The sequence below is a fragment of the Aplidium turbinatum genome, chromosome 6, assembly GCF_918807975.1.
Source record: "Aplidium turbinatum chromosome 6, kaAplTurb1.1, whole genome shotgun sequence".
Taxonomy (NCBI): domain Eukaryota; kingdom Metazoa; phylum Chordata; class Ascidiacea; order Aplousobranchia; family Polyclinidae; genus Aplidium; species Aplidium turbinatum.
The window spans coordinates 23,680,817-23,695,193 of NC_137477.1; the positions used below are offsets into that span (position 1 = coordinate 23,680,817).

General features: G+C 36.5%; 1 protein-coding gene and 1 pseudogene across 1 annotated transcript; one reads left to right on the forward strand and one right to left on the reverse strand.

Moving 5' to 3' along the window:
- Positions 1 to 3,824: 3,824 nt before the first annotated feature.
- On the forward strand, positions 3,825 to 5,615 carry LOC145772530 (general transcription factor II-I repeat domain-containing protein 2 pseudogene; annotated as a pseudogene).
- A 742-nt stretch (positions 5,616 to 6,357) lies between these two features.
- Positions 6,358 to 10,261, reverse strand: LOC145772531 (uncharacterized). The gene is made up of 4 exons (XM_082584397.1): positions 10,109 to 10,261; positions 9,250 to 9,542; positions 7,346 to 8,105; positions 6,358 to 6,488 (listed from the first exon to the last, which is right to left on the reverse strand). Exons 1-4 carry the CDS (start codon positions 10,259 to 10,261, stop codon positions 6,447 to 6,449), a joined length of 1,248 nt encoding a protein of 415 aa, XP_082440523.1. The 3' UTR covers positions 6,358 to 6,446.
- Between the last annotated feature and the right edge of the window lie 4,116 nt (positions 10,262 to 14,377).

Here is a 14,377-nt window from a genome sequence, read left to right on the forward strand (position 1 = left end):
GCTAAACAAACTATGATCTGCAATTTAATAAAGAAAAAAAAAAAAAGTAATGATCATAGACTGCTGTAGTGTTTGTATGATACTGTATTTGTAGCCGATGTGGTTTTTGCTGTTTATGAGGAAATAGGATTTAGTGTAAAAAAATTTGCTTTCATTTTTCGATATTTTGCTATAAAAATTTACCAGCTTGCGTGTCCCCCATATAGGGTATTGACTTGATTTAATATGCTCTCTTATCGCGTCGATTCATTATGAGACTTTTTTAAGTTACGAAAAATAATTTGTTTGTATAGTCGTATTCTTTAATTGTAATTTGAGCAAATGTCATGGAGCCAAACATAACCTATCATCTGTATAAAAAAGGTTAAGCTTGTGCTGTTGCGTGCGTGAGATTAGCAAGCAACGTGATAAACTTAAGAAGAGTTTGGTTTTATTTTTATAATCTTTCACCGTTTAAAAATTCACTTCGACTCTAAAATTCAACTTTAACAAGCTATGGGGAAAAATTAAGCATTGTAAAGAAGAAAAACTACAGCACAGCACCAACATGAAAATGAAGCTCTATCTATGAGTCTCTACCATAAATTTAGGATAGAACTTCGGAAGAGAGTTTGTCCTATGGTTCAATAAATTTAGGAGTTAACAAAATATTCAATATGTGCCCATTTGTTGAATGGACTAAGAGTCTCAATATTTTTCTCTTTGACCAGCTGTATGAAATAGATTGAAATGTGAAAATAAATAGCATCTTGGCCAGCAAATCAATCCAGCGTCTGCCGATGTTGAATCAAAAAAATAAAAGATTGGTTTACTGGCTTGGTTGTCACTATAAGTGAACTTACAGTATTTTGGAATTTAATGTAAGTTTAAGTCTAAAAGTTCAATACTGGCTTGGTTGTCACTATAAGTGAACTTACAGTATTTTGGAATTTAATGTAAGTTTAAGTTTAAAAGTTCAACAGTGTTCACTTAACTCGTAAGGAGACAAGTGGAGTGATCATATAGCGCTATAACAAAGTTTATGTGTTTTGGTATAACTTAAGAAGTGTTTGTAACAACATATGAGTAAAAACACAACTGGTTCTTCAACATTAACAACAATAAAACAACAAAAATACGTAGTGGAAGCAAATATAGATTGAGATTGCTTATCAGGTGTTTAATCATAAAATTTTGTATGTTTAAAACGAAAACTAAGCTGTATTTTTGATGTTTTGCCATTCAACTACTGTAGATCAGAGGTGACAAACCTGCGGCCCGCAAAACAATTTGACAATCGCTCATGCATTAAAGACAAAAGACATCTCAAAGCTGTTTTATGCCTTCACTGGTACACCTTTTCTTTGCTATTTTCTCGCCCTAAAACACTAACTTTCAGGGTTTAAAGTTAGAAAATAAGAAAGCTATAAGGTAAAGTTGTGAAAACACTATTCACCAACTTAATTGATTTGTTGTTTCGGAGCCATAGCCTAATGGTTGCAACATTTAGTCAACTTGAGCAAAAATGATAGAGCCAAAAAAAGAAGAAATCATACTCATATGAAAGCAAACGCTTCGAAAATTAAACTGTCTTCATTATCAGTGCAAGTACTGTTGCTCTATCCTTTTTGCTCAAGTTGATTTGTTTTTATTTTTTACTGTTGTATGTTTCGTTTCTGCGTAAGATAATTTCAACTGTGTTGGTTTTATTACTTTCATCTGCCGTTTGTTACTTTTCATTAATAATATCTTGAGTCGCTTCTAAAAGATTTCATAGTAGGTTACGATTAAAATGTTATGTGGCCCAATAACTCATGTGTAATTGACAAAGTGGCCCGCGACCGCAAAAAGGTTCGTCACCCCTGAACTGGATGGATTTCATCAGAAAGCAGTAAACAGCTATAATTTATCCAATTACATTTCGACACACAGCAATACCAGAATACCGAGATTACAGCTATTTCCTTTTAATTCCGATGCAGGGTGTACTTGGTCTCAAATTTCTGGAAACTTACATGGAAAAGGCCACAAAACTGGCGAAAGTGTTTAAAAATTACGTATGAAGCGTGTGTCAGTTGAGCTTTAACAAAATCTGTCAGCTCTTGGGTGCTTTGCTAGTAAAATCATAACTTTATCTTTGTTTTTTCCTACAACAGTCCATAAAGTAACGCTTACTTGAAACGACTCTTTTATTTTATTGAAACTACAGTAACGGTATGTGAAAATTTTTTTTTTTAAATAAACAAAGTTCATCTAGAACAGACATGGGCAAACTACGGCCCGCGGGCCAATTCCGGCCCGCCGGCTCTTGTATTCTGGCCCGCCGGATGTTATCGACATGTTGCAAGTTTTATTATTGTGAAGTTTCAATAGGAGGATTAGATACCTCTTGTCTCTAAATAGCGATACAATGTAGAATGTAGAGCATTATGATGTCACAGGTACATTTGTGCGTCGCTTGACGCAACAGTGCTTTCTGCTTTTAACCAGTAATGTCTCGTTCTGTTGCTCAACACAACAAACAGTTTACCAGCCTCATTTTTTTAAAAAAATGAGGCTGGTAAACAGGGTTGCCAGATTGGCCTTTTTACGGCCAAATGTCAGAAATTTGGCCTTTTTAAAAAGTGTTTGGCTGGACAATTTTTGTTTGGCCGCTTGGCCTTTTTTTGGCCTTTTTTAGTTTCACGATTGGCATTTGTTTGGCCTTTCTTTCTTTTGGTTTTCATAGTTCTTTTGGTTATCCCTAGCAACAGTGAAAAGTTTTGGTGAAGCGTTTTACATCATGGCCATTTCAAAGACCTTGCTAGCTATGCTTTAACATGTCTCTGCATCCCTGTCAGTAATGCAGTAGTAGAGAGGATTTTTTCATTGCTTACTGCAGTGAAAATAAACACGAAACAAAATGCAGACTGAGCTTTTGGAAACGATTTTGCGAATACAAACGGACAGGCTGCTGAATGGAAAATGTTGCACAAACTTTGATGGCAGTGCCATAATGATAAGACGTTTTACATCTGATATTGTTTATGGTGAAACTAGCAGTAACGAAATGGCAGAGGCGCTAGCTTTCCTATAATAAGGAGTGTTCAACTGTTCATTGTGGAAAGATGTTGGACATAAATGCAATTGATTTCTCTGATTTTGCAGTGTTGGGTGTTTAATGTAGCCTACAAGTAATTATATTGGGTATAAATATTGTAGATATATACTATTTCATATTGCATTAAGTGATATGCCAATATTAACTCCTTCTCACTAGTCACCTGGGTCTCACTGGTGGACGTTAATGGCTTTTTAGTCTACAGGATGACGCTTAGCCTAATGTTGTATGCATATTTCAGTTGTATTGTAATTGTTTCCATACCTATCTGTTTGTATTTTATGGATTGTATTTTTTCAGGAATTTTACTAAGCGATTCTTCTTTAACAGATAACATGTACAACAATAGAAACTGGGTAAATATTATCTAATTTGTTGTTGAAAGTAAGTGCAAAAACACCACTGATTTCAACAAAGAGAACAAAACCTCAGGTTTGGCCTTTTTTTCTATAATTTGGCCTTTTTTGGGGATGCATTTGGCCTTTTTTGTTTTATCAATCTGGCAACCCTGCTGGTAAACTGTTTGTTGTGTTGAGCAACAGAACGAGACTATAGATAAGAGACAGTCAACCGCTTCAAGTGGACAGTTTGCTGGGAGGTTCACTAAAAACAGAAAGTTTTATTAGTCAATTTAACCAGTAATGTACCATATTTCTTAGTTTAGTGTTTTTATCAACAGTTTCGTCAGTGTGGAATGCTAAGCGAAATAGACATTGCTAAGTTGTTAATAAATTATATTGTTAAAATGAGTGCAGCGAAGAAGCGTAAAGTCGATAGTGAGCGCAGAGTGTTCAAAAAGGAGTGGACGACGAAATACTTTTTTACCGAAGTGGGATCAACTGCGGTATGCCTTATTTGCCAAAAAAACGTTGCTGTTTTGAAAGAATACAACATCCGCCGCCATTTTGACACCAATCATGCAAACCATCATAGCAGCCTGTCAACTCAGCAAAGAAAGGACGTTTCTCAGAGATTAGTGGCAAATTTTCGGATTCAGCAAAGCACTCTTTTTCAGCAGAGTGCAGTTTCTGAGTCAATCACCAAGGCAAGTTTTTTACTGGCTTTCAAAATAGCACAAGCAAGCAAACCATTTTCCGATGGAGAATTTATCAAGCAGTGCATGGTAGAGACAGCAAGTCTCTTGTGTCCAGATGCAAAAAGCAAATATGAACAAATCAGTTTATCACGCAGAACTGTAACTCGCCGTATAGAACAAATTGATGAGCACTTAGCTAACGAGTTGAAAGGAAAAGCAGATTCTTTTGTATTTTATTCGTTAGCGCTGGACGAAAGTAATGACGTAAGAGACACGGCACAGCTTTTGATTTTCGTCAGAGGAATTAATGACAAGTTTGAGATAATAGAAGAACTTTTAGCAATGGAGTCGTTAAAAGGGACTACTCGAGGAGAGGACCTTTTTCTTAAAGTCACTAGTGTGATCGACAGGTTTAAATTACCATGGAACAAACTTACGAATGTCACCACTGATGGATCACCAAATTTGACAGGAAAAAATGTTGGACTGCTAAAAAGACTTCAAGATAAGATGAATGAGGAAAATGCTGGGGTGGATATAACTTTTTTGCACTGCATTATCCATCAGGAAGCCCTGTGTAAATCTGTACTGCAGCTCAATCATGTAGTGAAGGCAGTAGTAAAACTGATCAACTACATAAAAGGGAGAGGACTTCACCATCGCCAATTTATCAAGTTTCTTGAGGAAATTGATTCTGATCACCAGGACTTGCTTTATCATTCTCATGTGCGCTGGTTAAGCTTGGGTAAAGCATGTAAACGAGTCTGGAACCTTAAAGAGGCAATTACCTCATTTTTGAAGTCAATCGGGAAAGCTGATGAATTTCCTGAGCTGGAGGACAGAGATTGGCTCTGTGATTTTGCTTTTTCTGTCGATATATTAACACATATGAATGAGCTGAATGCAAAGCTGCAAGGGAAAGAACTCTTCGCTCACGATATGTACACAAGCGTTACGGCTTTCAAATCAAAATTGGCTTTATTCTCAGCACAAATGTCCAACAATTCTTTTGTTCATTTCCCCACATTACTGACGATGAAAGAAGCCCCTAAACATGCAAATAAATACAGCAAATCACTAAATGATTTGCACCACGAATTTTGCCGTAGATTTCTTGATTTCGAAAAACTCCAAAAACCATTTCAGATTATTTCGGCTCCACTTTCACAAGTCGCTGCAACAGCACCACAAGAACTGCAGTTGGAATTGATCGATCTTCAGAGTGACTACGTTTTAAAGGAGAAATTCGAAGCCCTGAAGCTAAATGAGTTTTACGCATCGCTAAGCAACACCAGATTTCCAGAAATTCGAAAGGTGGCACAAAAAATGCTGGTATTGTTTGGTTCCACATATATTTGTGAACAGACGTTCAGCTTGATGAATTTTAACAAATCTAGCCACAGGTCTCAGCTGAGTGATGCGCACCTCAAATCTATCCTGACTATCGCCACAACCAAAATGATGCCAAATTTCGATGCTTTGGCAAAAAATAAAGCTTGACAATCCTGTCAGACGTCGTATTTAAATTCGATTTTGTTTTTTGGTTGTATTTTTCAGTTATTTGTTAATTTAATCTTCCGTTTTTTTTGTCCCTTTGTTATTCGTGTTACAAACTATATGTAAGTGGCGGCTCGATCACTTGGCCCGCCAGTCTAAGAACAAAATAATTTTGGCCCCTAATTCAAAAAGTGTGCCCACCCCTGATCTAGAAACTAAATTTATAACAACCTAGTGGGTATATCAGTTGCCTTTTTTACATTAATTTAACATTTGCAGATGTTGAATTCATGTAAAAAAAAAACTACTAAATTGCGTTCATCAAACATTGAACTAGTGTAAAAAACTACTAAATTGCGTTCATCAAACATTGAACTAGTGTAAAAAGCTACTAAATTGCTGGTAAAAAAGGAAGCGGAGACGATTTTGCGTCAAACCAAAGTTATTCAAAATATTTCTTAGAACTTCTATAACTTCATTACTTCGAGGAACGCTACAACTCCGAAAACAAAAAAGAGTTGTTAAATTTTCTCTACTTAACAACTTTTCTGTTTCTCTGTATGGTGAGATGACATTTTCACAACATTGCGGTCGGTTGCTAGTCGTTAGGTTTGGCAGGTTTCATTGCATGAAGTTAACAAATTGAACGTTGTAAGCAGTCTTTGATTACACAATTATAATGGTTTACGTCACAACACTGTCACACTGTGGTTCTCTTCAGTTTGATAAACCATTTCCTACTATAACATCCCTACGCAAAGCGCAACCAACAGAGTCTGTGATGAGTGAGTTGCATGTCCATCATTCTCCATCACCTTGCTTAAAGCGTTTTCCTCAACGATGTCTACAGCGGTTTCCGCCGCAGCCCATCGAACCCTGTAAAACTTGTTTATTAAAATTGTACCTTACTTACAACAAATGCATGAAAAGCGCGATGAAAGAATCGATGACAGGAGCGTTAACAAGAAGTTCAGGGGTGCTTTCTGACCAGGGCCTAGGATGACTTTAGTCGCCCAGGAACATGAAGAAACAATCTCGCATTTTTTAATATGGTGCATTTTTCTTAAAAGTATCTTGATTTGGGGCCTGAGAGTTATCATCTCAACGGCCCTGGTCGGTGTTCATGCACAGTGCACACCATGTTTATTGCTCTCAGAGAATATAGCGCTTCAGAGCACTCAGCTCTAATAGCTTACTTAAAAGTATCCCCCGAGGCAAATTATTTGCCATCGGGAGATAGATCTTCCACCCACTCGGCTCGTAAAGAGGTATCTACACAAAATATGCGCAAATTAACGTCTGCAGACGCTGAATCAATGTAAAAACTTTTGATTTTCTTTTTGGGATATTTGCAAATAAAATAGGCTGTTCACTAACCAAAATACAATTTTAATTTTTCGATTGAAAATTTGATCACCTGGAAAACCAAAGCTACCTATTTATAGACTAACCTTATACGCTACATACTAAAAAGGCCAGCACTATTACATTTTGCACTGTCTATGGGCGTTCCAGCAAAAAATAACCTAGTTGATACACTGATCCCAGTATGGATTTCCTTAGTACCAACAAAATGACATTTTTGATTGAGTTGATAAACCTGTCTCTTGCGATTGGCAGTTCATTGTTAGGCGAGTATCATAGGAAGTTGTTTATTTAAGATATTGAAGATATAATTATGCAACTTATTAATTAGGCTGTACGTAGTCTATAAACCGTCCAATTTTACTTACTGCTCCGTGCAGACTTTTTCGACGCGCTTGGGGATGCATTTTTCTTCCTTTGCCACCAGTGGATTGCGAAGAATACAAGTGATTCCCTGGGTTTGGTCTGGCTTGAGGAGGAAGAGGCAATAGGTTTTGTGAAACAGCAAAACTGTATGGGCTATGATTATTTGCAGGAATAGAGTTTCCTTTATTTTCAAAGGGCAAAAAACGTGAGTAATTTGAATTGTTGTTCCAAGACATGTTAGGATTAATAGGTTGATGTAAAATTGCTTGAGTGTGATTAGCTGGAGGTGCTATCAAAGGCATGCCTCTGCTTCGAAAGCCAGGTTTAGCGTTTGTTTGTGCTAAGAGGTCATTTCTATTATTTGGGATGAAATTACGAGTTCTCAATGTTAGTGAATGGGGTACGGAGTTTGAAAATGCGTTTTGGTTAACATTTAAAGGCGGTCCTGTAGATTGGCTTTGCATTGGATGTTGTTGCAATGGCACGATAGGCAATTTTGTAGACTGAAAAGGAAATAATTGCTGTGTATGTTCGTTTCTTTGGATAGGAACTCCTAAAGCTGGAGCCATATTATAGTCTTGTTCAAATACACCACTTTCAGGGTTGTACGAAATCTGTGGCTGCTGTTGCAAAGGAGGAAATGTTTGCATTTCTTGACTTTTAAAGATATCCGCGTCAACAGATATCATTGTTGGCTTATTGTTTTTGGTTTTATGTTCATCCAAATCCTTAGCTAGTGTTCGAATTTGCGATTCAAGATACCTGAAAAATAGAAGGATAATTGGAGATATGTTTAATGTAGTTTAATGCAGCATTTTCAAAAAGGGCTACTAGAAAGGAACTCGCCACCCTACTCTCGTTAATGCAAAAGGCTTGGTAAGGTAGCCTGTAATGACAACTTCATCTTCTTATCCCGATGCTTGAATCAAGCATGGGAACCACCTCTAAGTTAGGAGATATATCAATTGTCAAGTGCTAATCCAAAAAATCATGAACATGTACATTGTTTTCCATTTCGAAGCTACAGGCTTATAAGTAACCTAACATAATTGCATATTTGCATTGACATGACAGAAGGCTACTTCGTAACGAAGATTTGTAGTTTTTATCCTAACCACGTCATTTGAAGGCTCTCCTTGTCCAGCAACTTGCCGACATGGCGTAACGGCAAGAATTAAAGCTAACTAAAAAATCCGACCGGGTCGATAAATTTGCATTGATAAGTTTGTATCAGAATTCACTTTAATATTTTTTGTATACGGAATTTTTGAGCCAGTTTTAAAAGGGTAGCTTCGGACTACTTCTGAATACATTCAAGTTAAACTAGGATTTTTGTTATAAAATTTGAAGCACCCCACTCTTGCCAACAAGTTGATTATCTCTTAAGCTACCTCCAAGATTGTTTAACCCAGGATGGTGGAAAAGTGCTACACATAAGTTAGTTGTTAAAAGGCCTACTGCATGGCCACCTGGAGATGCGGCCGGATTTGTCACATTTTGCAGATTTTGATTACAGCTACTGCTAGTGTTTGACTGACGTTTTCTGAGATTTTCTTACTTTTTGCTGTCTTCTAATGATATAAAAGCTTTTTGTTGCCTTGGGGAAGCAGTAGCAAATGAGAAAAAGTAAGTCGAAAAACGCTGAATCAGACTGTTATTGACAAATTAACAGTCTGACTAAAATCTTTGAAATCAAATTTTCTTTGTTTTTCAACATCTGAGGATGTTAAAACCTATTGTGTCATCTGGGGAAAACAGTAAAGAAAGCGTAAACATACACTTTTTAGAAAAATTTATTTAAACATTCGCCAAAAGTTAGCAAAATCTAAAAATTTCTGCAAAATGTGACAAATCAGGCCGTATCTTTAGCTAGCCATGCCTACTGCTATAGCTGATGGCTACTTACCGACAGCAGATTGAAACAACTCCTTTAACTTGTAAAAATTTGGCAGCCGAAAGAACATCTTGGACAGAAGTTGATTCCAAATATAAACGTGACGTGTACATAAAATCCAAAATTTCTTTAAAGCTCTCTGCAGTTACATGACGTAAAAAGACACCATCATTGTCAGTGGAAAGCAAACTTTTAAAATACGGGCTGTTGGCCGCTAATACACATTTGTGAGCGGAAAATCGCTGGTGTTCAACCAGAACAGTTATGTCGCAAAACTCCCCTTCGTTTCTTTGCTTATTGAGCATCTGCATCGAGACAAATATTGCATTGATGAGTATATTATGACAACTACAATATAAACAAATTCAAATAAAAAAAGATTATCGAAGCTCAAGTAAATTCTAATATTCGCATACATAGAGGTAGGATTCTTATAGCATGTGTAAAAACGTGATTGGTAGACGAGTGTTTCAAATGAAAAAAGCAGAAGTAGCTTTGAACAAGAGAGTTTGGAGTACCCAACCACCACGTATCAACACCCTTTTTTGGTAGGATATTTCAACATGTCCATGTAGGCTATGTTGCCACAACGATATTCCTGCCGTCGCTTTCATGACAATCTTTGCATTTTCAATGCGCAGTAGGCTACTTAAGTGTGATCTAAGTTACTGTCTGTCTCAACAGCGAATCAAAAAGTCTGATTAATAAAAATATTGTTATTATTTGATAAAAGTATGAAAATAATATTACTATTTATTTTTAATATTAGCCTACTCTTTTGTTTTCTATTAGGTTGCATTCATAGGTTGGTGTTTGTATTTGGACCATACAAAAACTAACTTGGCATTTACCATTTACATTTTACACTGACCTGTAATATGGCGTCTGTATGGGTAGGAATGCGAAATGTACGTGATTTGGATATCACATCATCAGAAATGTTGTTCTTTTTTGGAGTTTTTCTCTCTGTGGCCAATGTACTATCGTCATTGCTTTCGCTTGAGCTACTTCTGTGATCAGACATTATCTGTTCGTTGATTTTTGACTACAAGCTAACAATGATTCACCACTCAGTTGTATTTCCTTTATGACAGTATACTTGCAGTTGCTGAACACTTCGAAATAATCGTTTATATTTTTTGCTACTTCTGTAATTTTTAATCGATCTATTCTGACAGTTCCAAAAACACGTCCGACAATGTAAGCTACCTACTTTGAGAGGAAATAACAATTATGTCAAGATCGTTTAGCCATACGAACTTCAGAGCTTTTCACAACAACTGAATGATTTAAAAAGCTCTTCACAGGTTATAGCGAACAATTAACTTAATTTACGAATAACGACGTCGAGACTGTGAAGGGATAACATAATATGCTCAAGTATTTTATTGATTTTTCTATAACATTTCATAAGGCTATTGTGTCCATCTAAAATTGCTATCAATGTAAACGTAAATAAATTGCGGCCTTTCAACCTGAATGAATGTTGAACTAGGCTTGTCGATTTCCACATCCGGGTTTAAGAAATATTTGATATTTGACATTCCGCCAATTAGGAACGAAATTATCAGCTTCTCGTGCCAATAAGCTCAATAGCTCATTGAGCAGCACTTAAAAAATTATAAAAACATCAATCCATAGGGATTGACGTGGATAACCTAGATCTTTAAACAAAAATCCGTGAAAAGACCACACAACAACAATCTTTAGAATAGACTACTACCGTAATCTACAGTAGGCCTATATCTTCAAGCCAAGTGTTTATCATAAACCAGCGGTTCCCAACCTGTGGGTTGCGACCCCAACTGGGGTCGCCTGACAATCCCTTAGAATTTCATTAGTTTAGAAATTTAGAAAGTTAACTCTTAACAATGGGCTGCTCACCACAGAGTGCATCGCGATTTTACTAGAGTCTAGTAAAAAATCGCGATTTTACCATGGTTTGTCTAATGTCTATAGTTACTAGTAACTAGATACAAATTCCAAGATACAATGAAAAGCGTTGTAAGTGTCGTGAATTTTGTAAAAGCTAGTGCTTTAAACAGCCGCCTATTTTCAAAAGTTTGCAGTGAGTTGGATGCATCCAATAATGTTCTGTTATTTCACACTAGTGTGAGATGGTTGTCCAGAGGCAAAGTTTTGAAACGTGGTTTTGATCTTCGTGATGAATTAAAAACATATTTTAATCAAAAATCTAAACCACAGTTTGAAACACTTTTCGGCGACAAAAACCAACTTTACAAAATTGCTTACTTGGTTGACATCTTTGCAATCTTAAATGAGTTAAATTTGTCTCTCCAAGGACCAAATGCAACATGCCTAGATTTGTCAGAAAAGATCCGAGCATTCCGGTTGAAAGTTCAACTTTGGCAAAAAAAAATTGGATGAAAATAGAATTTACATGTTGCCGAACTTATCTGCTTTCTTTGACAAAAATGATATTGAACAGGAAACAATGAACAGAACAATACTTTCTGTCAAAGAACCCTTCAAAATTCTTGAGGAAGAAATTTCAAGGTATTTTCCTAATTTACCTGACACAAGATTTGCCCTTGCTAGAAGCCCATTCACCATCAGAGACTCAGAGTTGAAAATGTTCCTGAGAATGCACAAGAGGAGTTCATTGAACTCATTACCAGCGATGCAGCAAAAACTGATTTTTCTTCAATGTTAGTTACCAAATTTTGGATCAAAAGTTTGCAGTCATATCTCGTTCTGTCTGAGATCGCATTGGGCCTGATTCTTCCTTTTCCAACAACATACCTTTGTGAAACAGGCTTTTCAAGCTTGTTGGTTATCAAATCTAAATATAGGAGCAGACTTGATGCAGAAGATGATCTGCGTTGTGCTCTTGCAAAGACTGCTCCAAGGATTTTAGATCTGGCTAAAAAGAAGCAAGCACAGCCTTCTCACTGAACAAATTGTTGTGTTGATTTGTTGTGTTATTTAGAAGTCAAATTTAATATATAGCCTATTAGCCTACTAGTTAGCTTCAAAAGTGCAGTGAAGGAGGATTAACCCAAGTAATTGTATCCTTGGGGTCACCGCAACTTGCAAATGTTATAAAAGGGTCACGGCACCAAACAGGTTGGGAACCGCTGTCATAAACGCTTTGATTGTCACAACGTTTCAAATTATGCAATCACTGATTAAACAATCACACAGATCCAGGAAACACACATATTAGTGATTCGACAGTTTAGATTATTATGCTCTCGCTACAAACAAAAGTCACGATATTTATACGAAGATTTATTGCTCGTTTAAATTTTCAAAAAAGTCCTGGAGACAAAGTTAGAATTCCACTTACTTTAGTCTGTTTTATGTTTTTTCCTAATTAAAAAGATGAAAATACAAATACTGCTGCAAAAACTCGAAGTTTAATAGATTACACGTCCATGCAGGCGCGGATTCATGGGAGGGGTCCAGGAGGGCCGCCACCCCGAAATTTTATGAGGAATTGTTGAAATTGTATGTTTCCGCAACAAATGGTTTGATATGCTTCTAAACAACTGATATTAGTCCCACGGCGGACTTAACATCCTATGGAAGGAAGGAATAATTTTTTGTTATTATTATGGTTGAAATTATCCATCGATCAGACCGACTTTATTTAGTTTAGCTTTATATAGTTTTTTGCATTGTTATGTAGTCAAAAACAGTATGCGCCCCTAAAAGATCATAAAGTCAGTCGGATGTTTTTGATCAGAATTCACATCCCTTGTGTCATAGCATGTTTTCACAAATTGGGACTAGGTGGGCAAATTTTCAAAAAAGGGCACTTTTAGCGCGAGAGTTATGTTAAAAAGGGCACTTTTCGCGCGTAAATGATGGGAAAAAGGGCATTTTTTCCCGAGCGTAAAACATGTAAGCTTAAAAATGTAGATTTCTCAGGCAAACTGTGGGTAAAAAGGCATAGGCCTATTACACCTAGACTAAACTTTTGAGACCCATAATTGATTCCTATATTCATCCCGCCCACAATATTTTATAAATAATAATGTAATAAAATTTAATCTAGCAACGTTTACTTGCAGAGGTCTCTTGTACTAAAGTAAAAAGAAATAACTACGATAATCTATGAAACACATTAACTGCTAAGATATTGTAATGAGTTGAATCTTTGCAGAATTAGATGATTCTAAAGAGCTGGTGTTTTATTTTGATGAAAATCAGGAAACAAACTTAATTCAGACATTTAGAATCTCACACAAAGTTTGATGTACTCACAACACAAATTGCTAATTAATCTGCTTGAATGGAACATTAAGGATATTATAAGTACCGTTAGGTCAAAGGTAGGCTCATAAGTTCTAAATGTATCCTGAAGCTTTCCATTTAGCTGTTCATTCTTTAACTTGGATCTAACTTAAACAAAAATTAAGTCTTAAAAATTGCCCACCTAGTTTCAAACTAGGGGGGCAAAGAAAGGGCAAGGGGGGCAAGCAAAGGGACTAGATGGGTAATTGCCCACCTAGTTTATATGTGAAAAGATGCTATGCCTTGTGTTAAGCACAGCATAAGTGCATAAAATCAGCTAAAAAAATAAAGCATGTAGGCCTAGGCTAAATAGCGTGGCCTAGCCTACTAACACAAAACAGGTTTTGGTTGGCAAACTTTAACTCAAATAACTGCATTGTTTGCATATTGTATGTGGAGTTACTTTCTTTTCTGGAGGATTTAAAACAATTTTTACTGCTAAAATGATGGAGGCAAAGTTTTTATTTCTTCTACATTGAAAGTTTAAAGGGTTCAACCGACTGCTTTCTGGGTTCATTTTTGAACAGGCCAATGGTTTGAGGAAGATTTCCAAAAAAAGTAGGGTCCAAAAAATTTCGGGGCGCAGAGATGGTGCTCATACGTCTTGGTCAAGACCATTAGGAACTAAGACCACGGTACCATAAAGCCCAGGTAAGCTTGTTTTGTAAATTCTAGAAACAATATCTTTGAAACTATATTAGCCTACTCGCATAGTAATCATTTAGGCCTACTTAGCCTTTGAGAGGTTAATTTTGTCATGACATCAGCAGCATTCCCGGCCCTAAAAAAAGACACCGTTGAAAAGCGCAACGGCAAGAGAAAATGCAACATTTTCTGTAACTTCTTAGGGCTAGGCCTTTTGGTCCAGGTGCAAAAGTAC

What these genes read in the sequence shown, in the direction of transcription:
- LOC145772531 (XM_082584397.1), bottom strand. Translation starts at nt 10,261, where the DNA reads ATGTCTGATCACAGAAGTAGCTCAAGCGAAAGCAATGACGATAGTACA. An exon ending in ATACAGACGCCATATTACAG is followed by an intron (nt 9,543 to 10,108) that starts GTCAGTGTAAAA and finishes GTCTCGATGCAG; the next exon opens with ATGCTCAATAAGCAAAGAAA. An exon ending in GAAAAAGTCTGCACGGAGCA is followed by an intron (nt 6,489 to 7,345) that starts GTAAGTAAAATT and finishes CAAGTTTTACAG; the next exon opens with GGTTCGATGGGCTGCGGCGG.